Genomic DNA, 24,713 nt, shown 5'->3' on the forward strand with positions numbered 1-24,713 from the left:
CTAGTTTGTTTGAAAGTTCTTTGTTTCTGATATTTTTTTTTGGTTGAAAAAGAAGTAGCTATGAGTTTAATATGAGTCGATGTTTTATATGTAGCCATATATTTATAGTATTAGACAAATAAAACTACACGGAATAAGTAAATGGAAAGTGTATAATGTGATTGAGAAATTAATCATTTGTTACCATATTAGGCATATACGAAGATTTAAGTTTCCTATAAATTTGAATTTCAGTCAATTAGATTCAATCTTGTGACTGTAATATGTATTCAAGCTTTTGAAAATAAATCATATATGCGGATATTAAATGGAGTGAACATATAAGGAAAAATCATATTTAAAATAACGGAAGTTGTTTCCGAAAATTAATCAGGAATATGAATACAAATCAGACATTATTTTGATTGGTTTGTGAGCATAAATGGGATTGATCACGCATATTAACTACACGCAATCTTGCTTTCAGAAATCGGTAAGTACTATATTTTCGAACATAATATGGGGAAAAATATTCAATATGATATTTGACCAAATAGTAAGTGTATCAGTTTTCATATTTGAAATTATACGGTATCCCATTTAGAACGTAGGTTCTATGGCGTCACTTTAAATATTTCAAATCCAAGGCAAAATGGAACATAACTATAACAAAGCCAAACCATATACCAATTGAAATCGGTTTAGTGTCAAACATTAGAATATCAATACCCAAATAAAGATTATGAATTGATTAGAATATCAATTCCCATCAATTTTGCCATGTTTTCAAATAATTATTTTATTCACGTTTCATTATATAAGAAACAAATATTATGATTATATTCTGTTATTCAATCAATCATGACTCAACTAATAATCAATCAAATATTTCAACTCCACAAAACAATAAAAAAAAAATAGGGTGAATACAATGATATTATGACTATTATTGAAAAGAAATGTGACGTTGAAAAAAATGTTGCCTTTTACAAAAGAGTTAATATTGCATTATAATTAACGTTGACAAAAATGTTCATAAAACGTTCGATTATAATACGTGTTCCTAAAATAAGCATAAAATTGTTCATAAAATTATTTCCGTTTCTTTAGTTGCATTATAAAGAAATTTGATATTAGTTTAAAAATGTTCATAAAATATTGCATAAAAATGTTCATAAAATGTTGACTCGGTTTCAAAAATGTTCATAAAACGTTGCATTATAATACGATTTGATATTAGTTTAAAAATGTTCATAAAATGTTGCATTATAATTAACATAAACAAAAATGTTCATAAAACGATTTGATAGATGTCGAATTTTTTTTGTTGCCTTTTACAAAAGAGTTAATATTCTGCCTGTCATAAATTCCCGTTTTTTTTCAAATCGGATTGTAATCATATAGTATAATGTATATGACCAGTGGCATTAGGTTGTAATTATTCTAGCTCACAAAGGATTTTTTTTTAAAAGTTAGTGAGAGTGCATGAGGTGATGACACATAGGAAATGACACTCATATAATAAACACGTGAGGCCAAAGTTTATTTCTATGAATGTTCCTCCTTTAATGAGAAAGGGATAACAAGTCATGTAGTTAAATTTTTAATCCTTGTTACTATATAATACTTAACTAAATGACGAATATTTAAAAATCAAGACACATACGAAACAAGTAATAAGTATAAGAAGATTAATAAGTATTTGTGTCCAATCCTAAATGCAAGTAAAAGAAAAAACAAATAGAAACAAGTATTTAATAGATCATGTAGCAAATAACAAGTAATGAAACAAGTAACGAGACGTAACGAGTCAAGTACTAAAAATAATAATGATACTTGATACTTGACTTGGTCTTGCAAGTAATGAAAATTGTTGATTTGTTACTAGTCTTCACAACGCCGAATACTTGAATTTTTAACACGGATACAAGTCAAGTAACAAGTTTAAGGCGAGTAACCAATAACTATGTCCAGCCCTACATGAAATGCAATACTGATTATTATTATTATTATTATTATTATTATTATTATTATTATTATTATTATTATAAAAATGGTGTGATGTTGGTTGTATCGTCCGACACAGTTGGTGTGGTAGTGGTTCAGAAGGTAGACAATAAATTTGAATATACTATTTCGTGATGCGTGAGAGAGAATATATGAAAAATCTCAACAATACATGTGAAGAAGAAAAAGTCTCCAACAGTGCAACAAATCAAATCTGAGAAAGAAAACAAGAAGAAATAAAATGCAAAATCAAGTCACGTGGTTAAACCGAGAGAACAGAGTGAAAGACACGTGCTTGCTACATTTACAAACAAGTAAACAGAGAGACAGACAACACAGACAGAAGCCACTAAGCCAGGCTTTTTCTAATCTCGCCTTTGACAATTGGCCAACGATGGCAAAAGCGTAAATTCAGACACAACCAAGTGGCAAACTAAAAAAGTCTTCGTTGTTGGTTTGCCTTCCTTGTTCACCTCGGACCCATCGGAGAGAACACTTACTACAGATTCAAACCTTTTATTATTAAAGTTAAAACCAAAGAGAAGCTTCTCGTCTCCCACATTTTCTTCTTCGATCCCGAAAAGATGTTGAAGCTCTCGTGTAATGCGACTGATAAGTTACAGACCCTCTTCTCGCATTCTCATCAACCGGATCCGGCACACCGGAGAACCGTCTCCTCCGTGTCGTGTTCCCATCTGAGGAAACCGGTTCTCGATCCTTTGCGAGCGATCGTATCTGCTGATCAAGGAAGTGTGATTAGAGCAGAACAAGGTTTGGGCTCACTTGCGGATCAGCTCCGATTGGGCAGCTTGACGGAGGATGGTTTGTCGTATAAGGAGAAGTTCATCGTCAGATCCTACGAGGTTGGGAGTAACAAGACCGCCACTGTCGAAACCGTCGCTAATCTTTTGCAGGTCAGATTATATTATGTCGTGTTTTTTTTTTTTTGATTGGATGATTGGTTTGGTCTTCTCGAATGTCACGCACATGTCGTTTTCTAAAAAATCATCAATTCGTTATATGTATGGTCAAAGTATCAATCTTGATTGGTGGAATTTGTAAAGACAAGAACTTTGTTGGTTGGTTGATGTGTATATTATAGGAGGTGGGATGTAATCATGCGCAGAGCGTTGGATTCTCGACTGATGGGTTTGCGACAACACCGACAATGAGGAAACTGCATCTCATTTGGGTCACTGCGAGAATGCACATTGAGATCTACAAGTACCCTGCTTGGTATGCTTCGTTTCTTTTTATCTATGTGTCTCTGTTTTGATGACAACTAACGAGAGGAATCTTTTGGTTACAGGGGTGATGTGGTTGAGATAGAGACATGGTGTCAGAGTGAAGGAAGGATCGGGACTAGGCGTGATTGGATTCTTAAGGATGTTGCTACCGGTGAAGTCACTGGCCGTGCTACAAGGTTTCCTTTTCATCATTTTTTTAGCTTCCTGAATTGGTTTGGGACCTTTATGTTCCGTATTTAATGGTACTGTCCTGATTTGTTGTTTGACGTATGTGTCAGCAAGTGGGTGATGATGAACCAAGACACAAGACGGCTTCAGAAAGTTTCTGATGATGTTCGGGACGAGTACTTGGTCTTCTGTCCCAAAGAACTCAGGTGAAAAGGACACTTGATTTCCAGGGAAATGCTTGCTGGTAAATTATATCGTGAATGCTGACTTATCTATTTCATGTACATCTTGTAGATTAGCATTTCCTGAGGAGAATAACAGAAGCTTGAAGAAAATCCCAAAACTCGAAGATCCAGCTCAGTATTCAATGATTGGTCTTAAGGTAAAAAACAACAGAATCGTATGACTCTTTCTTTCTCTATCTTTAGCCTTAAGCATTCCTCTAAGACTTTTGTAATAATGTTTTTTTGCAGCCTAGACGAGCTGATCTCGACATGAACCAGCATGTCAATAATGTCACCTATATTGGATGGGTTCTTGAGGTAATCACCAGATTATTTTTACTATCTAAGCTCGATAATGTTATTTTTTTACTTATGAGTTAATCATATGATGTTGTTTCTTGGTTATGGCAGAGCATACCTCAAGAGATTGTAGACACGCACGAACTTCAGGTCATAACTCTGGATTACAGAAGAGAATGTCAACAAGACGATGTGGTGGATTCACTCACCACTACCACCTCAGAGATTGGTGGGACCAATGGCTCTGCAACATCAGGCGCACAGGGGCAAAACGATAGCCAGTTCTTACATCTCTTAAGGCTGTCTGGAGACGGTCAGGAGATCAACCGCGGGACAACCCTGTGGAGAAAGAAGCCCTCCAATCTCTAAGCCATTTCATTCTCAAGTTTCCTCTATCTGTGTCGCTGATGCTTCACGAGTCTAGTCAGGTCTCATTTTTTTTCAATATAAATTTGGGTTAGACTAGAGAACTGGAATTATTGGAATTTATGAGTTTTCGTTCTTGTTTCTGTACAAATCTTGAGGATTGAAGCCAAACCCATTTCATCTTAGTCTCTTCCGGTCTTGTCTTGTGTCTCTCCGTGTATCTTATCGAAAACTTAGACAAAAAAAGATTGCTTTTCATATGTTCTTATAATAAAAGGAGTTACTTTGACATAAGAGCTGTTAAGAAATAAGAACTTTATTTCTGTTAACACCATACGAGTCAAGGGATCAATCGTTTCCACATAATGCTCTATTGTTATTTGATTAAACAAGTTACATGATTGATAACGGATTCTTGCCTATTATAAAGGCTTGTAAAATTCCAAACAATGTGAGATAAAAAAGAACTGAAAACTAGAAAATGAAAAACACACAATTTGAGTAGAATAACAAAAAGATACCTTTGAGAGCTCTATGTCAAAGCTTTTCAGTTAATCTAATCATGAAAGAGTTAACCGCAGAAGCATCCAAGACGATCCATGAGGACTCGAAAAGCTCGTGAAAGTAATCAGCTCTACTCTCTTGAGCTGCTTTTCTGAAAGCATTACCAAACGCATTCCCTCTTACTGCACCAAGCCTCGGCTTCCCACAAACTCCAACCACAAGTATCTTCCCTGGTTGTTGAGATGCGCAGGCACATAGCATCGGCTTCATCCTAGCTCCTTTCTCTCTCAGAGCATCCATTAGAAAGTAGCAGAACTTGGTCAAGGCCTGAGGATATCCCAAGTACTTAGCATCAATGGAATCCTCAACCTTCACCCATCTGAACTTCCTTCCACTTCGGATGCATCCTGTTTTGGTGATTGCTGCACTTCCTTGCCTAAGAATTGCTCTTTGTACCTTGATAGCTTGTTGCATACCAGAACGAAGCTTATCCAGATTGTTCAATGACAAAGCATCATAAGCTTCTCCAAACTGTTTAGAAGCAGAGGAGCCACCTGAACCAAGAAACGATTCAAGAAGCGCAGTAATACCGTAGACAACATCAGCTGCAGAGACCCGTGAGCTGTATCCATGAAGACGCAAGAAACTCCTGTAGTAGAAATCATTAAGGCCATACTCGGGCAAAAAACGATCAAACTCTTGCTTCATCTTCCTCTTCACCTCGTTGTTCATGTACGGAAACTTCTGCTGGCACTCGATAAGCGCAAAACCCATACGCGCTAGAAGAAGCTTAAGTTTCTTGATCCCGTTATCACTCCAGGTCTTGAGTTTAGTAGCGATGTAGGAGGAGCAAAGCATGGAGTCAAACAGATTCCACTCTCTCAGCAGCATAAGCCTAGGCTCTTCTTCGTAAGAGATCCTCGAACAGTCAGGCGCTCGGACCTTGGTTCCGTCCTTGAGAGTAACGGAAGTGATCTTGTCTATGTTCCCGGAGCTATTGATGTGCTGCTCAAGCTCCATAACCGCAGCTTGGTATCTCTCGTCGGTTAACCTCTCGTGAACGAACTGATCAGTCAAGGAAACGCAAGCGAGCCAGAGCAACTCGTTGGTGTTCTTCCTCAACAGGTGAGAGAGCTCGAACAACAAGCAACCAGATGGCTTCCCGTGGAAAGTCCCCATCTTGTAATAATCCCTCTTCAGCTTCTTGAGAAGCTTCACACCCATTTTCCTCCTCTTACTTGGCCTATCATCCTCACTCTCTTCTTCATCATCATCACTTTCTTCGTCATCAGATTCATCAACACCGCTTTCTTGATGCATCTGAAAGCTCTCGTTGGCCAATTTCAAGACATCGAAATCGTAGGCGAGATCCGCTTGCCTCTCATCATCATCAGTGTGGAGAACAACAACCTGCTGATTCTCGTCGCTGAGATTATGCAAATGAATAGGGCGGTGACTATCCACCACAAAGACACGAGCAGCGGGAGCTAGCTTGAGCACAAGCTTCAGATCACGGTGGCAGCCCCAGTTAATCAAGAGTATGGTGACGGGGCCTTCCGCAGGAGGAGCGTAGTTGTGGATCTCGAGAAACGAGGAGACAGGGAAACAGGAGTAGGGAACCGAATCGGATTCGAGGATGTGAGTGATGACCTTGAGGGCGCAGATGGAATCGACGTCGGAGGATGAAGGGAATATGAGGAGAGGGTTCTGGGAAGACGAGCAAGTGGCCGATTCGCGAAGCTTGCCGTAAAACGATTCTACTTTCTCCATCCTCACCATTATTCCCAGAATAGGATTGAGATGAGAGATAGCAGAAACCGCAGCCAAAATGTACCTCAGATTCTATTTCTTCTGTGTAATTTTTTTGAGGTTCGAATTAGAGTGAAGTAAATCAAATCAAGCAAAGATGGAGAGAGAGAGAGAGGAAGATAAAGATCTGCGGGGAGGAGGTATATTTGTTCTTCTTCTTCTTCTTTCTCTGGTAATGAAATGTTTAGAATTTTTTTTTTAATTTTGGGGGTTAAAATCTTCAAAATTTCAAAATATTTTTGATCGGCCGCCAAAACTTTGACGTTGGCGCTGAAAATTGAGGAAAGAGGAGGGAACGTTCCGCATCCACGGAGCATGACCGTGCTTTTATCGTATCCACGCTCAATGACTTCTGTTTTTTGTTTTTACCCCCCTTTTTTTTGTTTTGTTTTTAGTCAGACAATTCCGACTAAAGACATTAGTTATTTAAATTTAAAATGACCAAAATATCAATTTACAATTCCAAAATAATTAAATATTTTAACCAAAAACCCCCAAGAAAAACTGAATTTTTTTTTTTTTGATTTTTTATTGAAAAACGCAAACAAACTTTTTGTAAAATTGAACTAAAATTTTAATTTGTTTTGAGTATTTCGGTTAACTGTATAGTCCGGTTTACTTCTTATGTTTTTGGAATGAATTCAGTAATTTTAGATAGTTTGGATATAAAATAATGAAACCAAATCAAATCCAATAAGGTTTTGGGTATTTACCGGTTCTTAACACATACTTAACCAAAACATAAAAGAAGTGTGAAATACATAAATACAAATTCTTATAAATACACAAATGAGTCTTAAGGAACCATACTCAAACTATTCAAAGCCCATAAAACCAAACCTGAGCAAATACATAAATACGCACGTGTCAGGTCTATCTACTCTGTAACTCTAGTTCTTCTTCCAGCTGAGCAACAACATCCAACATTTTCCCTTAGCTCATGCATAACAAGGCTTTCAAGATCTGCCTCAAATTCATGCTTGGTAGTTATTAGTTAAGCATCACCCACGGCTTGACCAATTCATAGGCCTTGGGACAAAATGTAAAAGAAAACAAATTAATAATAGTGAGACAAATGTTTAAAAGAGAGAGTACCAGAGAAGAACAAAAGAGAATTATGTTTATTAGAGAAAAGAGAATTTTGTGTAGCAGAGAAGAAGAAAAAAAACTTGATGTATAAACAAACAAATTTTCAAAAATTAACATTATAACTAAATTAGAATTTTTTTCTGGTCAAAAAATCTTTTTATGGTAAAAAAATAAAATCAATTATAAAAAGTTATGGGTAATTTTTAGCCGTGGATCATCGAAAGTTGCATCGTATGCCTTTGTGTCTAAACTAATTTTGTTTAATGGGGTACAAGCGGTGTGGTCGCTCCGGATCCACCTTGTGTGCTCCTATGCCTCCTTTTCTTAATAGTTGAAGGTTTGTATTTTTAAATATATTACTTGATACAAAATTAATAAAAAGATCTGAAAAAATATTTTAGAAAAGTATTATTTGTAATAATCTTTAAAATTATTATTAATTTTGTTTAGTAAATGTTACTTTTAAATGTCTAACAATTTTTTGCTCTAGAGCTCATAAAATTATTAAACCGACCCTCTGCTTCGACATGGAGGCTTTCAACCAGATCACCAGTACATTTGTCATAGGGAAATTCTTTAATCCAACCCTACTGTGTCCAACCTGAACTTAATCAAAACCAAACATTTGCAGGATAATAAGAGCATAAATCAGTACTTAATACACATTCGTCAACTCCTATTAGTAATTAGGTTGCATGCTTTCAAGTAGAGTGATGTATCTCCAGAAGCAATACTCAAACAGAAACAAGACCCTGCCTAGTGTTATCAACTCAAAAAGTTAAAATACTAGATCTATCAAAATGGTGTGCCGCGCGTATGTTCCCAATTGGACACAGACCATTTGTTCTTATAGGTTGTATTTGGTCAGTCCATAAAGGATAGTCTTAAAAGTGACTGTGCCCAATGAAAACCTTATTCATATGTTTTTTTTCATGGAGAGCTCAATTTAACCTCATCTTAAATTTCAGCAAAATATATGTTTATGTCAATACGCGAAATAATTGTATGTTAAAACTGAAAATCATGTTTTATGTTAATATCACATATTATGTTTTTCAGTCAGACTGCATAATAATAATGTTTTTCTGTCATCAACTTAAAATAACTCACAAAAACTCTCAGACCAAAATGGTAGTATCCATATGGACGACAAACGACAGTTGCTTGCTGGAATTTTGTGCGAGACTGTCTGTCTTGAATTATGCGTCCAGAGTATATGAATGAGCTATGAGCTGCGGTAACTTTCTTTCAGGATCTAGATATCGTCCAAATAACTTGCAAAGCCTGGTCATTCTTCTGGTTTTGAAACCATCTTTATTAATTGAGAGCACTCTGTTGCAAATGTTACATTAAATTGATGTAAATTCTTCATATATTCCATTGTCCAAATGAGTGACTCTATTTCCGAGTGGAGTGGTGATTGACTGGCCCTAGTGTTCTTTACCCCCCATTAATCCATCAAAACTTTCCAATGTATTATACCATCCTTGTCCCGAGTAACTTTCAATATCTTTCCATGATCTATTCGTAAAACACCATCAGCCTAGTATAGCCGGTAAAGTTGCCACCTCTACCGATCTATTATGGTCAGTCCTTTGTGTAAGGAAAACATGTTCCTCAGTCCAAAGCAATGATTATGTTTCAGCCAATTTGAGAGTATTTCCAGGATCAGCATCCATATTGCTAAAAACTTTATTGTTCTATTTTTTTCATATGCACTATAAAATCCATGCAAATAGATGATATTCCGTATGCGGAAAAACTCTCCGAACATATGATCCATGTTTGCGAAAAGAGACTGAGTAGGAAACATATCTAGATTTGATGGGATCCGTGAGAGTGTCCAAACTTGAACCGCCAGTGGTCATTCAAAAAGACATGATATATAGACTCCTCAGGTGCTCCACATCTGGCGCAAAGTGTATCACCTTGAATTCCTCTCGCTCTCAAAATTTTCTTAACCGCTATACATTCTGATTCCATTTGCCAGAGAATGTGTTTTATTTAAGTTGGACAACATACTTTCCAACAAAAAGCCTTCAGGGGAGAGTCTGTGTGTCCATACTCTGGCAGTGTTTGAAAATCCTCTGCAAACCGAATTGTCTGTAAATTCCATGTTTTCGAATTTGCATTGATGAGAGAATCCATTGTAAAATTAGGGTACACATTGCGTTGATTTGCAAAATAATGTTTTTCTACGAAATCCAAATAATGTTTTCTACAAAACCATAAAATAGTGTTTACCGCCAACCAACACTATAAAATTGCATTTTGTTTCCATTTAACATTCAAACACTAGAATTGTATGCTGTACCCAAATCGTTATTTTTTTTCTTTTGTGGTAAGAGCATCTTACAAAGTAGTTTTATATAAAGCTTATTAAACTTTAAATGTGAAGTTTAAAGAAGTTTTTCCTCAATAATAAAACTTTAACTCTGACTTTAAAAAAACATTTACATTATAGTCATCAATATTGATTCAAGTTAGTAAGAGTTACAAACTCTTATAAATAATAAAGCATACATTAAAAATATTACAAACAGTATCAAAAGCTATATTGTAATAACTGATAATTAAAAACAAATAGAAACATAAGTTATGCAAGATATCAAATATACTTAATATAACTATTTATAATGTAAATATGAATCTCTTTGTTAATTATATATATGTTCTAGCTAAAACATATTGAATCTATTACTTTTAATTTATATTAGACCGTAAATTAAAAGGAAAATATAAATGTTAACCTAGTTATTTAAAATACACATAAATATAGAGACTAAAACAATCTCAAACATATATGTATAGATGATCTGCGGTGATTTTAGAGTAAACAAAATCTCATATTTGAAATTTTTAAGGTTGATACTAGAAATGTTCATAATCTTCCAAAACAAATTTCACAAAAATCGTAAAATAATAAATTACCTAAATGTAAAATTGTGTGTTTCCGCGTAGAAAAGAAAGAGAAAAGAAGAAAAAGTCCACCTTTCCCGCAAATTAATTCAACCAAAATCTAAAGTATTTGCCGCATGGTTGATGTCCGTATTTTTACTGCGAAGTTGGTCTTTAACCCATTTAAACCACTTTCTATTTGGACGTAACTATGATCTGTCCCGTCCGAAATGATTTGGATTGACCCAGGGATGGACCCACCTTGATGGGTACGGGGTCACCCCCGACTGATTATATAAAATTTGTGTTTACAACTATCATGTTCTGCTCCTATATTTCAGTGGTGTTAGTGTATCCACGTTTTTGGCTTGTGTGAAGGGTTCAATACCCCATAGCTGAAGCTTTTAACATACCATATTGTTTCGTCCTATATTATTGTCTGCCGATACCATTAAAAGAAACATCATTTTTTCGCAAAAAAAAAAATAAACATCATTTCCATGTAATTTTTTTTTGTGCATTTATTATGTTATGCATGATTTTCTTTTTGTTTCTTTTTTCTTTGAAACTAGTTCATACCTTCATTCATTTTTTTATACTAGAGTCTGTTAAAAAAAATTCTAAACAACTACGTTATTTCTTGTGAACAAAAAAGGATTAACAGAAAAATATAATATAGTTGTTTAAAATAAAAATGTAGTTATTATTTAGCTAATACATAGCATTATATATAAATTAGTATTTGAATTATGAATATATTTATAATATTGTGCCTCCGGCTAAAAAAGTTTATAGATCCGCTACTGGACTGACCTATCCTATGCATGGGCGGACCCACTTTGATGGGTACGGGGTCATGTTCCCCTAACTGATTATATAAAATTTGTGTTTACATTACAGCTGTCATGTTTTGCTCCTATATCTCAGTAGTGTTAGTGTATCAACGTTTTTTGCTTGTGTGAAGGGTTCAATACCCCGTAACTGAATCTTTTAACATACTATTATTATTTTGTCCTATATTATTGTCTGCGGATCCCATTAGAAGAAACATCATTTTGTCGCAAAAAAAACATCATTTCCATGTAATTTGGTTTTTGTGCATTTATTTTGTTATGCATGATTTTCTTTTTGTTTCTTTTTCTTTGAAACTAGTTCATACCTTCATTCATTTCTTTTATACTAGTCTGTTGAAAACAATTCTAGAACAACTAAGTTATTTCTTGTGAACAAAAGAGGATTACCAAAAAAATATAATATAGTTGTTTAAAATAAAAATGTAGTTATTATTTAGCTAATACATAGCATTATATATAAATTAGTATTTGAATTATGAATATATTTATAATATTATGCCCCTGGTTAAAAGAGTTTCTAGATCCGCCACTGACATGGTCGAAGCTATGGCGCGGGAAGAGGGTGCCTGTGCACCCATAATCTTGTAAATAATTAATGTATTTTATACCAAAATATTTATGTGCACCCATAATAATATATAAATTGCACCCATAAAAATAGATAAAGTATGAAAGAAGAAAATAAATTAAATCTATTTAGCAAGGTTAAACATAATTTAGCCAACTTAAAAATCAATATAACTTGAATTTTAAAGCCAATGTATGTTTTAAAATCTTTATATATTAAAAAATTTTAATTATAAAAAAACTTAGCCCAGTTAAGAAATCAGAAATAACTCAAACTATTTACATAGGTTTTGAATTTCTCCAAATATCTAAATTACTAGTTTACCATTAAACTCCAAAACAACAAATTTATGCATCACAGTACAAACAGTTTTATGCAAACAATTTTTTAACATGTACATAAAATTTATAAATGATTATCTGATTTATTTTATTAAAATATGATAATGAAATAATGCTAAACTGATTGAAATAATTAAATATTGAAGATATTTAAATGATATCAGCTTGCTCCGGTCTTTTGACTTCATCTTCCTTCAATCTTTCTTGATACGCGTCTGGATCTTCTTCTTTCTTAATCGGCTTCGGATCTGGGATTGATTCCTCAAGAGCATCCTTCAATCCCACGATCGATAGGTGAGCCAACATCTTCTTCTTCCACATCGAGAAATCGTCTTGTCCGTCAAAGATCGCAACTTCGATTTTCGCCATCGAATTACTCATCGAGCTTCAACCGTGCTTTGATACCACTTTGTTAGGATCAATCAGCTCGAACACATAATCACTCAGCTCACACCTCTCGAATCAAGTAAAGAACACAAAACAATACACATAGATTTATACGAGTTCAGGCCCTCATGAATTGAGTAAAAACCCTACGTTTTGACTGGTGATTAACCAGTGTTTCACTATCTTCTTTCTCTCTATACAAGGAATCAAGAACTTCGAATAATCCTTCTCTTGATCACTCAGAATGTAGCTCACAATAGAGGGGATTAACTACATATGCCCTTTATAGTATGAAATATAGAGGAAATTTTTTATGTCCCATTGGAGATGCCCTTACGAAGCTCAGTTCTTTGGAGATCATTACGAGTTTTGCTGCAAAGTCGCTGATGTTAATGGAAGAAATGTTACTGTTGCAGACCTTGATGGTGACTATTTAAGGTGTTACTGCGAGGTGTGAGGTTCGTGGGCAGAAAGGTTTCTTCACTCTGAGGAAGACTTGTGACATCAGAACTAAACTGATCGGTGGAGCTGATGTCTACTTGCCCGTTTGTCGTAAGCATTACATCACTAATTAAATTTTCATCAGTGCTTCAAAGGAAGTTTTGGATTCTGACAATGCAAGAGCTGAATCATGTGCGGAGAAAGATGCTGCTATGGTCTAACTATGAATAGCTGTGGAATCAGTAACATATAAAATAGTGATATTCTGTTTATTTTCTGTGTGCTTTCGTTTTACTTGTCTTGGTTTATTATCCTCACTGCTGTCTTTCAAAAACACTTGTGATGTTTCTTGTATATAATATATCTGACGCGTTCTCTAAGGCTAGATTCTGATCCATGTTTGATTTAAGCATGCCTTTCAGATCAATTTTCATACTTTTATAACTTTAGTACCCAAAGCAACCTATCACCATTGCTCTTTTACATCAGCTATTACACAAATGAGTACTGATATTATGAGAGTAAATATTTCATGCAAAAGATTCGACCATACCTTTCCATGAAAACCACGAAAATCCATTGATCATTGCAACGAGAATCTATACACCCGATTTAACATAGATAAGAACCATATTTTTGTGGATAGAGAGAAAATATATTGAGATGGATGAAGAAGAAAGATAAACAGAGAAGAAAAAGAGAGAAAAATGTGGGAGAGAAAAACGTGGGAGAGAAGATATTGTTCGAGATTTCCTATAGATTTAGAGTAGATTTGGGAAAGAAAATAATCGAAATATGGTAACTTCCATTTTTTGTCATTTAGGTAGAATACATAAACTATGTAGACTAGAACGATGACTAATAGGTGGGATATTTTTTTTCTCAAGCAGACCGCAAGTTATAGCTAGAATAGGTTATGAAACATAAATAAGCTAAGTTTGGCTATAGAGTAAACTTTACAACACATATTCTAGGTAGATGAAAACCACTGTTATCTGGCTATAATGAAACAAAACAAATTCTAGCATGAGTAGTTTGTATTCTAGTTCTAAACTAAGTAAACTGCCAAAATGAATATTATATGCTTAGGTGGGACATAAAATAAATATGGTTACATATATTATTTTATTTTTAAAAAATATACGTACACTCTTACTTATGTTTCCAATAGTTTTCAAATTTTTTGAAAAATTTAAAATTTAAAATACTAATTTTCAACTACAAAAAGGTAAAACATGTCCAAAAATGGCCTAAAAATCAAAAGTCTTGGTGGGACAAATAAAAGTTGAGAGTGTCACATTTTGCCAATTCTCTCATATTTTTAGTCAATAGACAACTTTTATCTATAGTTATCCCACATCTCTCTAAAAAGTCTTTAAACAGATTAACATTATGTGTCCAACAACCCGTTTAGCTATAATTGTGATAAAGCATATCTTAGGATTTTAGCTTTTCTTTTAAGTGTTTTCATTTTTAATTAGGTTTCGAATCAAATCTTATAAAAATTGAATCTTATAAAAATGGTGAAAATCCACAATCAATGTTTAATACATAATCAAACAAAAAAATGAAAAATAAAAATGCAAAACTGAAAAGATTAAATTAGAATAAATATATGATATAATTTAAATTTAGTGAAAAATATTCAATAATTAATTATCTCATAAAAAGTATTTAAATAGTTCAAATATCTAAATATACAGTAAGATCTTCAAAATTAAATGGGTTGACAATCCAAATCAATAATTGATTTTTGAATCCATCCAACTGGACCAAATTCATATAAAGAACTAATTGTTTAAAAAAAATATAAACTAAAAGTTAAATTTCAGTTTGAATAACTTTATAGATCATATGCATTCATATTTTTTTTTTATAAAAACTTAATATTTGTAGACATTTATATGACTGAAATCATTTTAAATTTAAATTGGTACGTATTACATATTATTTAAATAAAATAAAATTTTATTTTAAAATAAAGAAAATAATTACTAAAACTGTTTTGAACCACTGCAAAAATGAAGTAAATTATGAGATTCACTAACGGTTCTTGTTTTTCCTATACAAAAAGGAACCACAAGAAGTTCAGAATTTTTAATGATTATAATTTTATTGGATTGCCAGTAATAAAATTTTATGTTGAATGGATGTTAAAAAGTGGGTGATAATTCACCTTGTGTGAGACCCACTAAAAACTGATTTCCATATAAAGACGACTTCGGTTGGTGATTTGGAAGTAAGTCTTTATGCAGTTGCTTTTTCAATGCGGAAGAGTTAATTTTATTTGCTCAAGTAGAATCTTTGGTTGCGAGTTCAAACAATTTTGTGAGTCAATTTGGTATTTTCATGGATATGCTAGAAATAGGCGTGTTAGGAGTTTCAAACATTTTTTATTAAGCTTTTTTCAAATTAAATGCTAAAAATTAAAAAGTCCATAACTTTTCAATATAAATATTTTTAATCAATAGACAAGTTTTAACTATTGTTGTTACCGCATTTCTCTAAAAAAGTCCTTAAACAGATTCACATTAGATGGTCAACGACCCGTTTAGCTATAATCGTGATGTATATCTTAAGATTTTAGCTTTTCTTTTAAGTGTTTTCATTTTTAGTTAGGTTTGAATTGAGTCTTATAAAAATTGAGTCTTCTAAAATGGTGAAAAACAACAATCAATGTTTAATACATAATCAAAAATTTTTTTTTTATAAAAACAAGAAAATGAAAATATAAAAAATGAAAAAATAAAATTAGTAAAAATATATAATATAGCTTAAATTTAGAGAAAATATTCAATACTTAATTATCTCATGAAAATAAATAATTTAATTTAATACATAAATTTTTTAAATAAAGAAAAATTTCAATATAATATCTGTTTGAATAATAATATCCATTCCTCTTTATTGGTTTCTTAGCGCTTTACATGAAGTTTATTTTATAAAAACCAATCATGAATCAACCACTGAGAACTAACACAATACCTCCACGTTTATTGTAACATTATTACCTCCCAGGCTCCCCCACTAAATAAGATGTTTTACGGGAAAGGAAAGTAAATAAAACCGGAAGGGGTGGCAAACCGGGTTAATTCCTATTTTACAGCGCAGAAAAAGAACCAGAGTTCTTGAGCTCGTGTGAACTAGAAGTCGTGCCATTGAGAAAAGCAGAGTACCACAAAGCAGAGGTTTTAGGAGATCTCTTAAGTTCCGGGTCACTGAAATTCACATAATACAATCCATATGTGTAGTTGGGATCGAGAAATTCGAACAAATCCATGAACGACCATTGGAAGTAGCCTCTTGTGTCAGACTCATTCCTACATAATAAATTTATGTGACATTTAGTATTACAATTTTACATGCGAAGTCTTTTTTAAGGGAGAATATTGCACACCTCACTGAATTAAGCACAGCACCAATATAGGCATGAAGGTATTCAACTCTTCCCACGTCGTTGAGTGATGAAGAGTGGTTGCTTGATCCTGTTTTTGTGTTTACAGGAAATCTCAAGATCAGTAATGTTTGGTAACTAAGGAGAGAGAGAGAGAGAGAGAGAGAGAGAGAGAGAGAGAGAGAGAGAGAGAGAGAGAGAGAGAGAGAGAGAGAGAGAGAGAGAGACCATTTTCAAGAATGTAGACAGGTGGATTGCCATAGTTCTCCTTTATGTATGCCAACACTCCTTCAAGACCCCATGGTAGCACATCATACTGTGAATATCGTATGAAACTGAAAGATTACAATAGTTATGGTGATTCAAGTGGGTTATTGGCTCTGGAAACACACCTTGACCAGTGTAGAGTTCCCAATGGCTGTAGAAGAAAATGAAGTAAAGAATCAGCTATAGACTCGGGTAATGTGTTGATCAAAAACAAAAACAAAAGACTCGGGTAATGAACAAAAAGGCATACGGATTAGTGAAGCATTCATGTCTGACACAAAATCTTGGTCGGTGGAGCTAGTTACGTGTGCAATGTACATTGTAGTGTAGTGTATGACTCCTATGAAGTCGGATGAGTTCTGAACGAGATCTGACTCTTCTTTAGAAAAACTTGGCAGTCTCTTGCCTGCGATTCTCTTCACCGAGCCTGGATAGTCCCCAAACACAAGCGGGTGCAGAACACTTGAAGACACAAACGAAAATGATTTTCACTAAGAGCAGCCGAACAAGAATTAATGTGAAGACACAAAAATTGTTTCAACAAACCTGCCTAAAAAGAAATCTCTGGCTCTCTGAGTGGCCATATCGTCTTCTTTAGAGCTAGTGAAAGGAACCATCCAGTAAGTAAAACATGTTATACCTACAGATCCATTTTGCTTATCCTACACCCATCATACGAGAGAGAGGGATGAAGAAAGAAATGAACCGACCATTCAAGAGGTGTATTGTGTGAGAGTTTACCTTGTACTTTTTCTTATACAAACTTGCTGTAGATGCATGTGTAAGCAACATATTATGGAGTGCAATATATTGATTAGTTGAAGAGTTTCCTATGTATGAATTGGTCTGCGGAGTTGGAAGCTTAATTCCCAAGCCAGAACCTCCAAATGCTAGCATATTGGGTTCATTAATCGTTGACCAGAATTTCACTGTGTTCCCAAACTCTCTGAAGCAAACATCAGCAAAAGCAGTGAAGTCGTCGCTGCAACAGAAGATTATATAAGATAGAAATATATACAGTATAGCACATACTTCACTTTGGAAGTTTTTATTAATTACAAGTGCAATTTAATTGTAGGAATATGTTTGGCTTTACATGATTTTGCGATCAAACCATCCTCCGTATTCATCATCAAGTGTCTGAGGGAGATCATCGTGATACAAAGTCACATGAGGTTCAATTCCTGCACTCACGATTTATGCCAAAGAACAATAACAAACTCAATTCATGTTGTTCCTAATTAAGACACAGTTAATAGTTTTGACAATGATGATGGGAAGCACAATCTTACCATGGCTTTTGAGTTCATCTAGAAGGTTTTTGTAGAAACGTAAACCCTTTGGATTCACAGGACCTCTTCCACCTGAAAAACCAAATGAACAAAAACAAATCTCGAGGCAAGGGGAACAAAATCTGAGTCATGGTAAAGAAACACCCACGCACTTGGTATTAGTCGCGACCACGAGATGGAGAGTCGGAATGCATCTAAACCCATGTCATACATCAGCCTTACGTCCTCCTTGACATATCATAATTATCACATATTTTTCAACTGTAATTGTTCCTAGTTGTTTATTATCAAAAATACATCAAATGTTTACCAATGACCAACCTTATATTTATGATATCCATCGCATGCTACATCTCCCGTAGGTCCCTTTCCTGCATCGTTAGGTGGAACTGATAGTTATTATTATTTTTTTTTTTTGAACAAGAACTGATGGTTATCCTAAACCCTTAACTCTAGAAAACATCGAACTAGTTTATGGATTTTAAACTCAATATCGTTTTGGTGAAGAGCTTACTAGAGTGAAAAATTGTATCCCATATGCTAGGCTTTCTTCCGTCTTCATCAGCAGCTCCTTCCCACTTTTAAAGATCAAAGCAATTTCAGATAATCAATTTTTTTGTAAGGACCATTCAAGATACGAACCTGATAAGCAGAAACGGCAGATCCGAACACAAATCCCTCTGGGAAATCTTTTTTGCTGTAAGTGTAAACATCATTGCATCTACTGGAGAAAGCGAAACTCAAGAAAATGGTAAACAGAAACAAAATATGTTCCATCTCTTCTTAGCCTGTCTTATCGCAAAGGTCTTGGAAACATACTCCGGTCCTGTCAGGATGTATTTGGTGCATGTGTTAGTGGTGTAATATAAACTTGATACTGATGGTCCAGTCCATACCTAACATTATTTAATATTGTTACTAGATTTTGACCCGTGCAACCGCACGGGTGTTTGTTTTCAATTTTCTATACATAAATTATTGTTTTAGAAAATAAGTGATATATATTTTTAATGTTAATCATATACTTAAATATTTATATAACTATTTCAAATACAATAATTTTATAATTTACATGTTATAATTAATTAATTGTTTAAATCTTATGTATTTGCCTCTTCTTATTATATATTTATCTTATTGTATTTGCATTTAGTTATTAAGCAAATTAATATATTCATGAGAAAATATATTTAAAAAATATTTTGTATTTAATTTATGCTAAATTCTAACCCGTATTTCAAAACTGGATTTATTTTTACCAATATATTTATGCTTATTCATTTTAGATAATTTATTATTAGACATGTATTATATAGTTTGTTAATTTTTAGTCGTTCTATCATCATATTATATTTTAAATAAATAGTTTATATTTATGAAAATAAAATTTATAAATTTATCAATTGAATATAATTTTATCATATTAATTTTAGTATAATAATTATATTTTAACATGATCATGAATATAAAAGTAGATAAAATAGGATATAATTTATTTATTTTCATTTCTAAACGATAACTTAAAATACATTAAGTTATTGTTTAAATATTACACTGATTTATTAGAATTTTAAAATATAATATATAAATATATATTATATTTAAAATGAAAATATATTATGATTAAAGTAGTTACAAAGATTTTATATTATTAACTTTAAAGAAATACATGTTAATTTTTATACATGTATTATATAGTTTGATAATGTTAACCCATCTTACCAACATATTAGTTTTTATTTTTGAACATAAATATTTTATAATTACGAAAACAAAATATATAAATATATAAATTTAATACAATTTTATTATATTTAGATCAATATAATAATTTTAATTTAATATGATTGATTATGATTATATAATAACTAAAATATTATAGATTTTTTTATTTTTCATTTTATATAACTGAATATATTAATGTATAATAATATTTTAAACTAATTTCGAAATTAGTGAAAATATTTAAATATAATTTTAAAAATGAAGATCTTGTAAAAATCTTTTAAAACAGATTTGTTAGAATTTTAAAATAAATATATTTATATTTAAAGTGAAAAGATATCAAAAGATGCTATGATTAAAATATTTTAAAAATTATATTTATTATTAGTCTGAATTAAAATATAGTATGAAATTCTATGAATAGGTCTATTAGGTCCATTTTTTAAAAAATCACACATGAATCAAGGTTGTGACTTCTATTTTAATATATAAGATTTATCAACCACATGTTCCAACCACCACATGAGAGAAACTTAACCAGACAAGACAGTTATCACGGATCACATAACAGGGATTTACCATTAGGACAATAAAAACTCTAAATCATCTTACATCTGATATTATTATTCAAACAAATATTATAAGTAATTTTTAATTAAATGGAAATTTGCCTTTGGTCAAATTGGATATAATATAAATTTTCTACCTTCAAAATTATGATGATAAAATGTTTGAACCTTTACTCTTTTTAGGATTTATTTTAAGATTAGCACCAAAGAAAAAAATTGTAACGAACTGATTATTTTAGATTTGATATTTTAATCTAAATGATATCATATTGTTAATTATGGTTATTTTATTGTTCGTACTATTTTAATATATGCACCCATATATTATTGAGATTTTCATAATTTTTAGGACTAGAATCTAAAATATCCGGCTGCAATTCTGAAAACTTACTTCTAATAATTCATATAAATCATAGTGCAGTTCAAAGTTTTTGTATTTTACTTCTGAAAATGCACATGTTTGCCACTATTTCATAAATAGAGATTTACCAAATATGACTCAAAATTTGATTTTGACTGCAAAAACATATCCAAATTTGAATCAAATGCAAAAGTAATCCAAAATCCTTGTGAAATTACAGCCAGCCCCTTGTGACCAAACAAAAAACAGAACTCATTTTTACGAATATAGCCCCGTTAAGTCTTTTGAGTTTTCTGAGATTCTGTTAAGTCTTTTGCACGACGTCCACGGAAGTCGTCTCGTATAGTTGATCCTAAAAATAATTTATAAATTTTGTAAAAAATATTTTGATAAACGAAAAATTAAAAGCATGTAAATATTAAGAGTTTTAAGTGATATGAATTAAGATATAATAATATTGAATTGTTTTCAACATAGATGAGTGAAATTAGTGAATCATGATATTCTTTGGTCTAGGGTTTGGCAACATATGTTGTAGTATTGTATGTATTCTTAGGGTTAGATTTTGGAAAGCTTAAATATTTTTTTGAAAAATTAAATTTTTACCTACATGTGATAATTTATGTGTATAGTAAACATTTTTTAAGTTTAATTTGATTTTATGAATTGTTTAGTTAGTTAATTTAGTTTAGGGGTTATGTTTAGGGTCTAGATGACTATCATGTAAGTCGTCTGACGATTAGAAGACTTCTATGAAAGTCTTCTAACTCCTGCTAAATATATTTTAGTTTCCCGATAAAAATATTGAAGTCTTCTGGGCGACTTACTAGTAGGTCGTCTTGTAAGTCTTCTGATCGAAAATATTTAACCTTATTGGAATTTTTGTCTCCATATATAAATAAAAATTTGCACATTTTCTCTCCTCCTCTCAAATGGCTGCAACAAAAATGGTATGTTCCTCATTCTAAAATTCTCCAACCTCTTTCTAATCTCTTTAAACTTATAAACACCAAACTTTATATCAATTTATTGTTTTTGTCTCATGTCTTTCTCACTAGTTTATCTTGTTTTGCAGGTTTTTCATCACATGGTTCTCATCTTCCAATCATTTAAAGGTAGATTTATTAATTTTAGATATGTATTTTTGTGTGTTCTTTAAAGGTGGATCTATCTAATCTTCCACTCATTTTCTCTGTTTTTAAGCCATTTGAACGTTTTTGGAGATGCAAGTTTTTCAAATCTGGATTTGGATATGCAGGTTTTTCAGATCTGGAAGACTTTTGAGCTAGAAGACTTCCAGACGACTTTCAGGAAGTCTTCTGATAGAGTCTTCTCCCATGTTTCCCCTTCATAATAGATATGAGCATTTTAGCAAGTTTTTATGTCTGATTTTTCTTCATTTGGTAAGCTCATGTTGGATAAAGTTCATACCTTTTTTCCAAATTAAAACTCTCCAAACCCACTCTAATCTCTTTGACTTGAAAACACTAAACTTTATATGAATTTTTCATTTTTGTCTCATGTGTTTCTCACTAATCTATCTTTTTGTTGCAGGTTTTTAATCAGATGATTATCATCTTCCACTTGGATATGTACGTCTTCCAGACGACTTCAAAGAAGTCTTCCAGACGATTCCCAGGAAGTCCTCTGACGGGGTCTTCTTCCATATCAAGTGGAGTCTAAGCTTGTCTTTGTAGAGGAATGATCTATAATAGTTTTGTTTGTGGTCTGTTTTGTGATTTGAATGTGTACTCCTTTTGTTATGACTTTTTTTTTGTAAATTTGAAGATATATTAATGAAAAAATTTGGTAAATATGTTCATTTTCCACAATATTATCTTGCCAAAATAACTTGACATAATTGAAGTTATTGATACAACTTCAATAGCAAAACACAATAACACAAAAAATTAATCAAATTTATTACAACTAAGGGAGAAGAATTCTCAAGAAAACTTAATCAAATTCACAAAAGATAAAACATTACATAAGTTCAAAGCTAAAACACTTTCATTAGATACATACGTAAAAGGTATATCTTATGATCTGAAAAACACATTAAACCATGTTACAGAATATTCTTGAATTTACTTAACACTTTTGAAAATTAAATAAACATATCTTAAAGTTACTTAACAAATTTACAAAAACTAACGTAGAAGTCTTCTCAATTTGCTAGAAACTTTACCAAGCATGAATGTTGGTCGTCCATCTTTGTTTGTTAAAAAAAATTCGAGACGACTTCCATGTAAGTCGTCTAGGAAAAACGAGTTAGTTTTGCATTTGACCGGATTATGTTAGAAATTTGACTTTTTCTGGACGACTTACACATATGTCGTCGAGTAGAAAATTAAAAAAAATCAATATTTTGTTATACCTAGACGACTTAAGTCGTCTCAGGTTAGTTTTGCAATTGAAAAATAAAACAAAAAATATTATTTTTTCTAGACGACTTACACGGAAGTCGTTCGTACGACGACTTTCATGTAAGTCGTCTAGACAAAAATAATTTATTTTGTTTTATTTTTCAATTGCAAAACTAACCTGGGACGTCTAGGTATAACAAAATTTTTTAAAACAAATTTCTACTGGACGACTTACATGTAAGTCGTCCAGGAAAAGTCAAATTTCTGACACAGTCCGGTCAAATGCAAAACTAACCCGTTTTCCCTACACGACTTACATGGTAGTCGTCTTGATTTTTTTTTTAACAAACAAAGATGGACGACTTCCATATAAATCGTCTAGAAAAACATATTTAAAAGTCAATTGCAAAACTAACATCTGCATTGACCACAAGACTTCCATGTAAGTCGTCTACAACCAGATGACTTACCAGGAAGTCGTCTGGACGAACAGATCTGGAGAAAAAAATTAATTTCAAAGTTTCAACCAGTGAGATAACTTGTTTAGCACACAAAATTCTTCTCCAAGCACCCAAAATCTCAAACAAAAGTGACCCACCAAGAATCATAAGCTTTAATGGCTCTATGAACCATAAAAATTTTAGAATCAAAATCTTGGTTTTTTGGATGAATATGGAGAGAAAGTAAAGAGATGTTGTTTTGAGTTCATAAGAATCGAGAAAGAAAGAGTGTAAATTGATTTTTAGGTGCATTAAGAGCTTCAAATTGTTTGTTCATGGTGGTTGATTATTGATGGAAGTTGCAATATTGTGAATACTTGAAGAAGTTGAGGGTGATAGAGTAAAATATGCATTTTCGAAAGAAAAAAAAAATGATGGCATTTTGGTGAATAATCTGAACTTTGGAGGTGGAAGAGGCAAATTAAAGTTTAAAAAAAAAAACATGAGTTAATTTTGTGTTTGAATTCAAATTTTGAGTCATATTTGCAAAAAACCCTTTGATAATTATTTTTTTCTCAAAGTCAATAATTTTGACCCATCTAAATTTTTTTCTAAATCATATATACAAATTTAAATATCTATTACATACAAACATGTTTTAGAAAAAACATATTTTTTATAAGGTTAAATATTATATAAAAATTAATATAAAAATAGTTATCCCACATTTTTAAAAATCAGATCTGAATCTAGTCCAATTCCATTAAAAAACAACCAAAACCACACGGTCAAGTTACAAAAAAAAAATGAAAAGAAAAACTAAACTGCTGACATAAATATTAACTAGCAACCATTACTTGCCTTTAATGCAGTTTACACATGAACCACGTTGGTTTATGTACACCACCCAAATGTCTTTTTGTCTTCTCATTTTTCTTCGTTTTTGTTGTATTAATGAGCATCACAAAAATATTTATTTATTTATATTCTTCCAGTTTTAAATTTTTATTCAACAAAAATGCTGTATAAAGTGGAAAAGGGAGTAATTTTTTTTATAGAAACAGAGCAAATAAAAAAAAACAAAAAAACAGAGCAAATCTCCACCTTTATATCGGTG

At 32.3% G+C, this 24,713-nt stretch overlaps 3 protein-coding genes across 4 annotated transcripts; 1 reads left to right on the forward strand and 2 right to left on the reverse strand.

The window, feature by feature from the left end:
- The first annotated feature begins 2,534 nt into the window (after nucleotides 1-2,534).
- On the forward strand, nucleotides 2,535-4,475 carry LOC103828582 (oleoyl-acyl carrier protein thioesterase 1, chloroplastic). The gene is given in 7 exon segments (NM_001301971.1): nucleotides 2,535-2,900; nucleotides 3,089-3,222; nucleotides 3,296-3,409; nucleotides 3,512-3,607; nucleotides 3,696-3,783; nucleotides 3,875-3,943; nucleotides 4,037-4,475. Coding segments are annotated over 7 exon segments (1,089 nt in total). The 5' UTR covers nucleotides 2,535-2,570; the 3' UTR covers nucleotides 4,295-4,475.
- Nucleotides 4,476-4,650: 175 nt separating this feature from the next.
- Nucleotides 4,651-15,784, reverse strand: LOC103828581 (cell division control protein 45 homolog). Its single transcript, XM_033275043.1, has one exon. It carries the CDS (start codon nucleotides 6,572-6,574, stop codon nucleotides 4,829-4,831), a length of 1,746 nt encoding a protein of 581 aa, XP_033130934.1. The 5' UTR covers nucleotides 6,575-15,784; the 3' UTR covers nucleotides 4,651-4,828.
- A 271-nt stretch (nucleotides 15,785-16,055) lies between these two features.
- Nucleotides 16,056-19,033, reverse strand: LOC103828583 (putative beta-glucosidase 5). Of its 2 annotated transcripts, none has more exons than XM_009104187.3 (13): nucleotides 18,778-19,033; nucleotides 18,650-18,713; nucleotides 18,457-18,524; nucleotides 18,288-18,363; nucleotides 18,136-18,207; nucleotides 17,940-18,027; nucleotides 17,585-17,825; nucleotides 17,390-17,505; nucleotides 17,094-17,305; nucleotides 16,969-16,994; nucleotides 16,805-16,892; nucleotides 16,580-16,667; nucleotides 16,056-16,502 (listed from the first exon to the last, which is right to left on the reverse strand). In XM_009104187.3, exons 1-13 carry the CDS (start codon nucleotides 18,910-18,912, stop codon nucleotides 16,283-16,285), a joined length of 1,494 nt encoding a protein of 497 aa, XP_009102435.1. In that variant the 5' UTR covers nucleotides 18,913-19,033; the 3' UTR covers nucleotides 16,056-16,282. The 2 variants fall into 2 exon arrangements, with proteins under 2 accessions (XP_009102435.1, XP_009102436.1); XM_009104188.3 differs by having other exon boundaries at nucleotides 18,457-18,506; nucleotides 18,778-19,032.
- Nucleotides 19,034-24,713: the final 5,680 nt, after the last annotated feature.

Source organism: Brassica rapa, chromosome A07 (genome assembly GCF_000309985.2).
Source record: "Brassica rapa cultivar Chiifu-401-42 chromosome A07, CAAS_Brap_v3.01, whole genome shotgun sequence".
NCBI classification, from domain to species: domain Eukaryota; kingdom Viridiplantae; phylum Streptophyta; class Magnoliopsida; order Brassicales; family Brassicaceae; genus Brassica; species Brassica rapa.

Coding starts and splice junctions, on each gene's coding strand:
- LOC103828581 (XM_033275043.1), bottom strand. CDS start 6,574: ATGGTGAGGATGGAGAAAGTAGAATCGTTTTACGGCAAGCTTCGCGAA.
- LOC103828583 (XM_009104187.3), bottom strand. CDS start 18,912: ATGGAACATATTTTGTTTCTGTTTACCATTTTCTTGAGTTTCGCTTTC. Junction 18,208..18,287: donor GTGGTCGCGACTAATACCAA/GTGCGTGGGTGT, acceptor TTGGTTTTTCAG/GTGGAAGAGGTCCTGTGAAT. Junction 17,506..17,584: donor TGTATAAGAAAAAGTACAAG/GTAAACTCTCAC, acceptor TGATGGGTGTAG/GATAAGCAAAATGGATCTGT.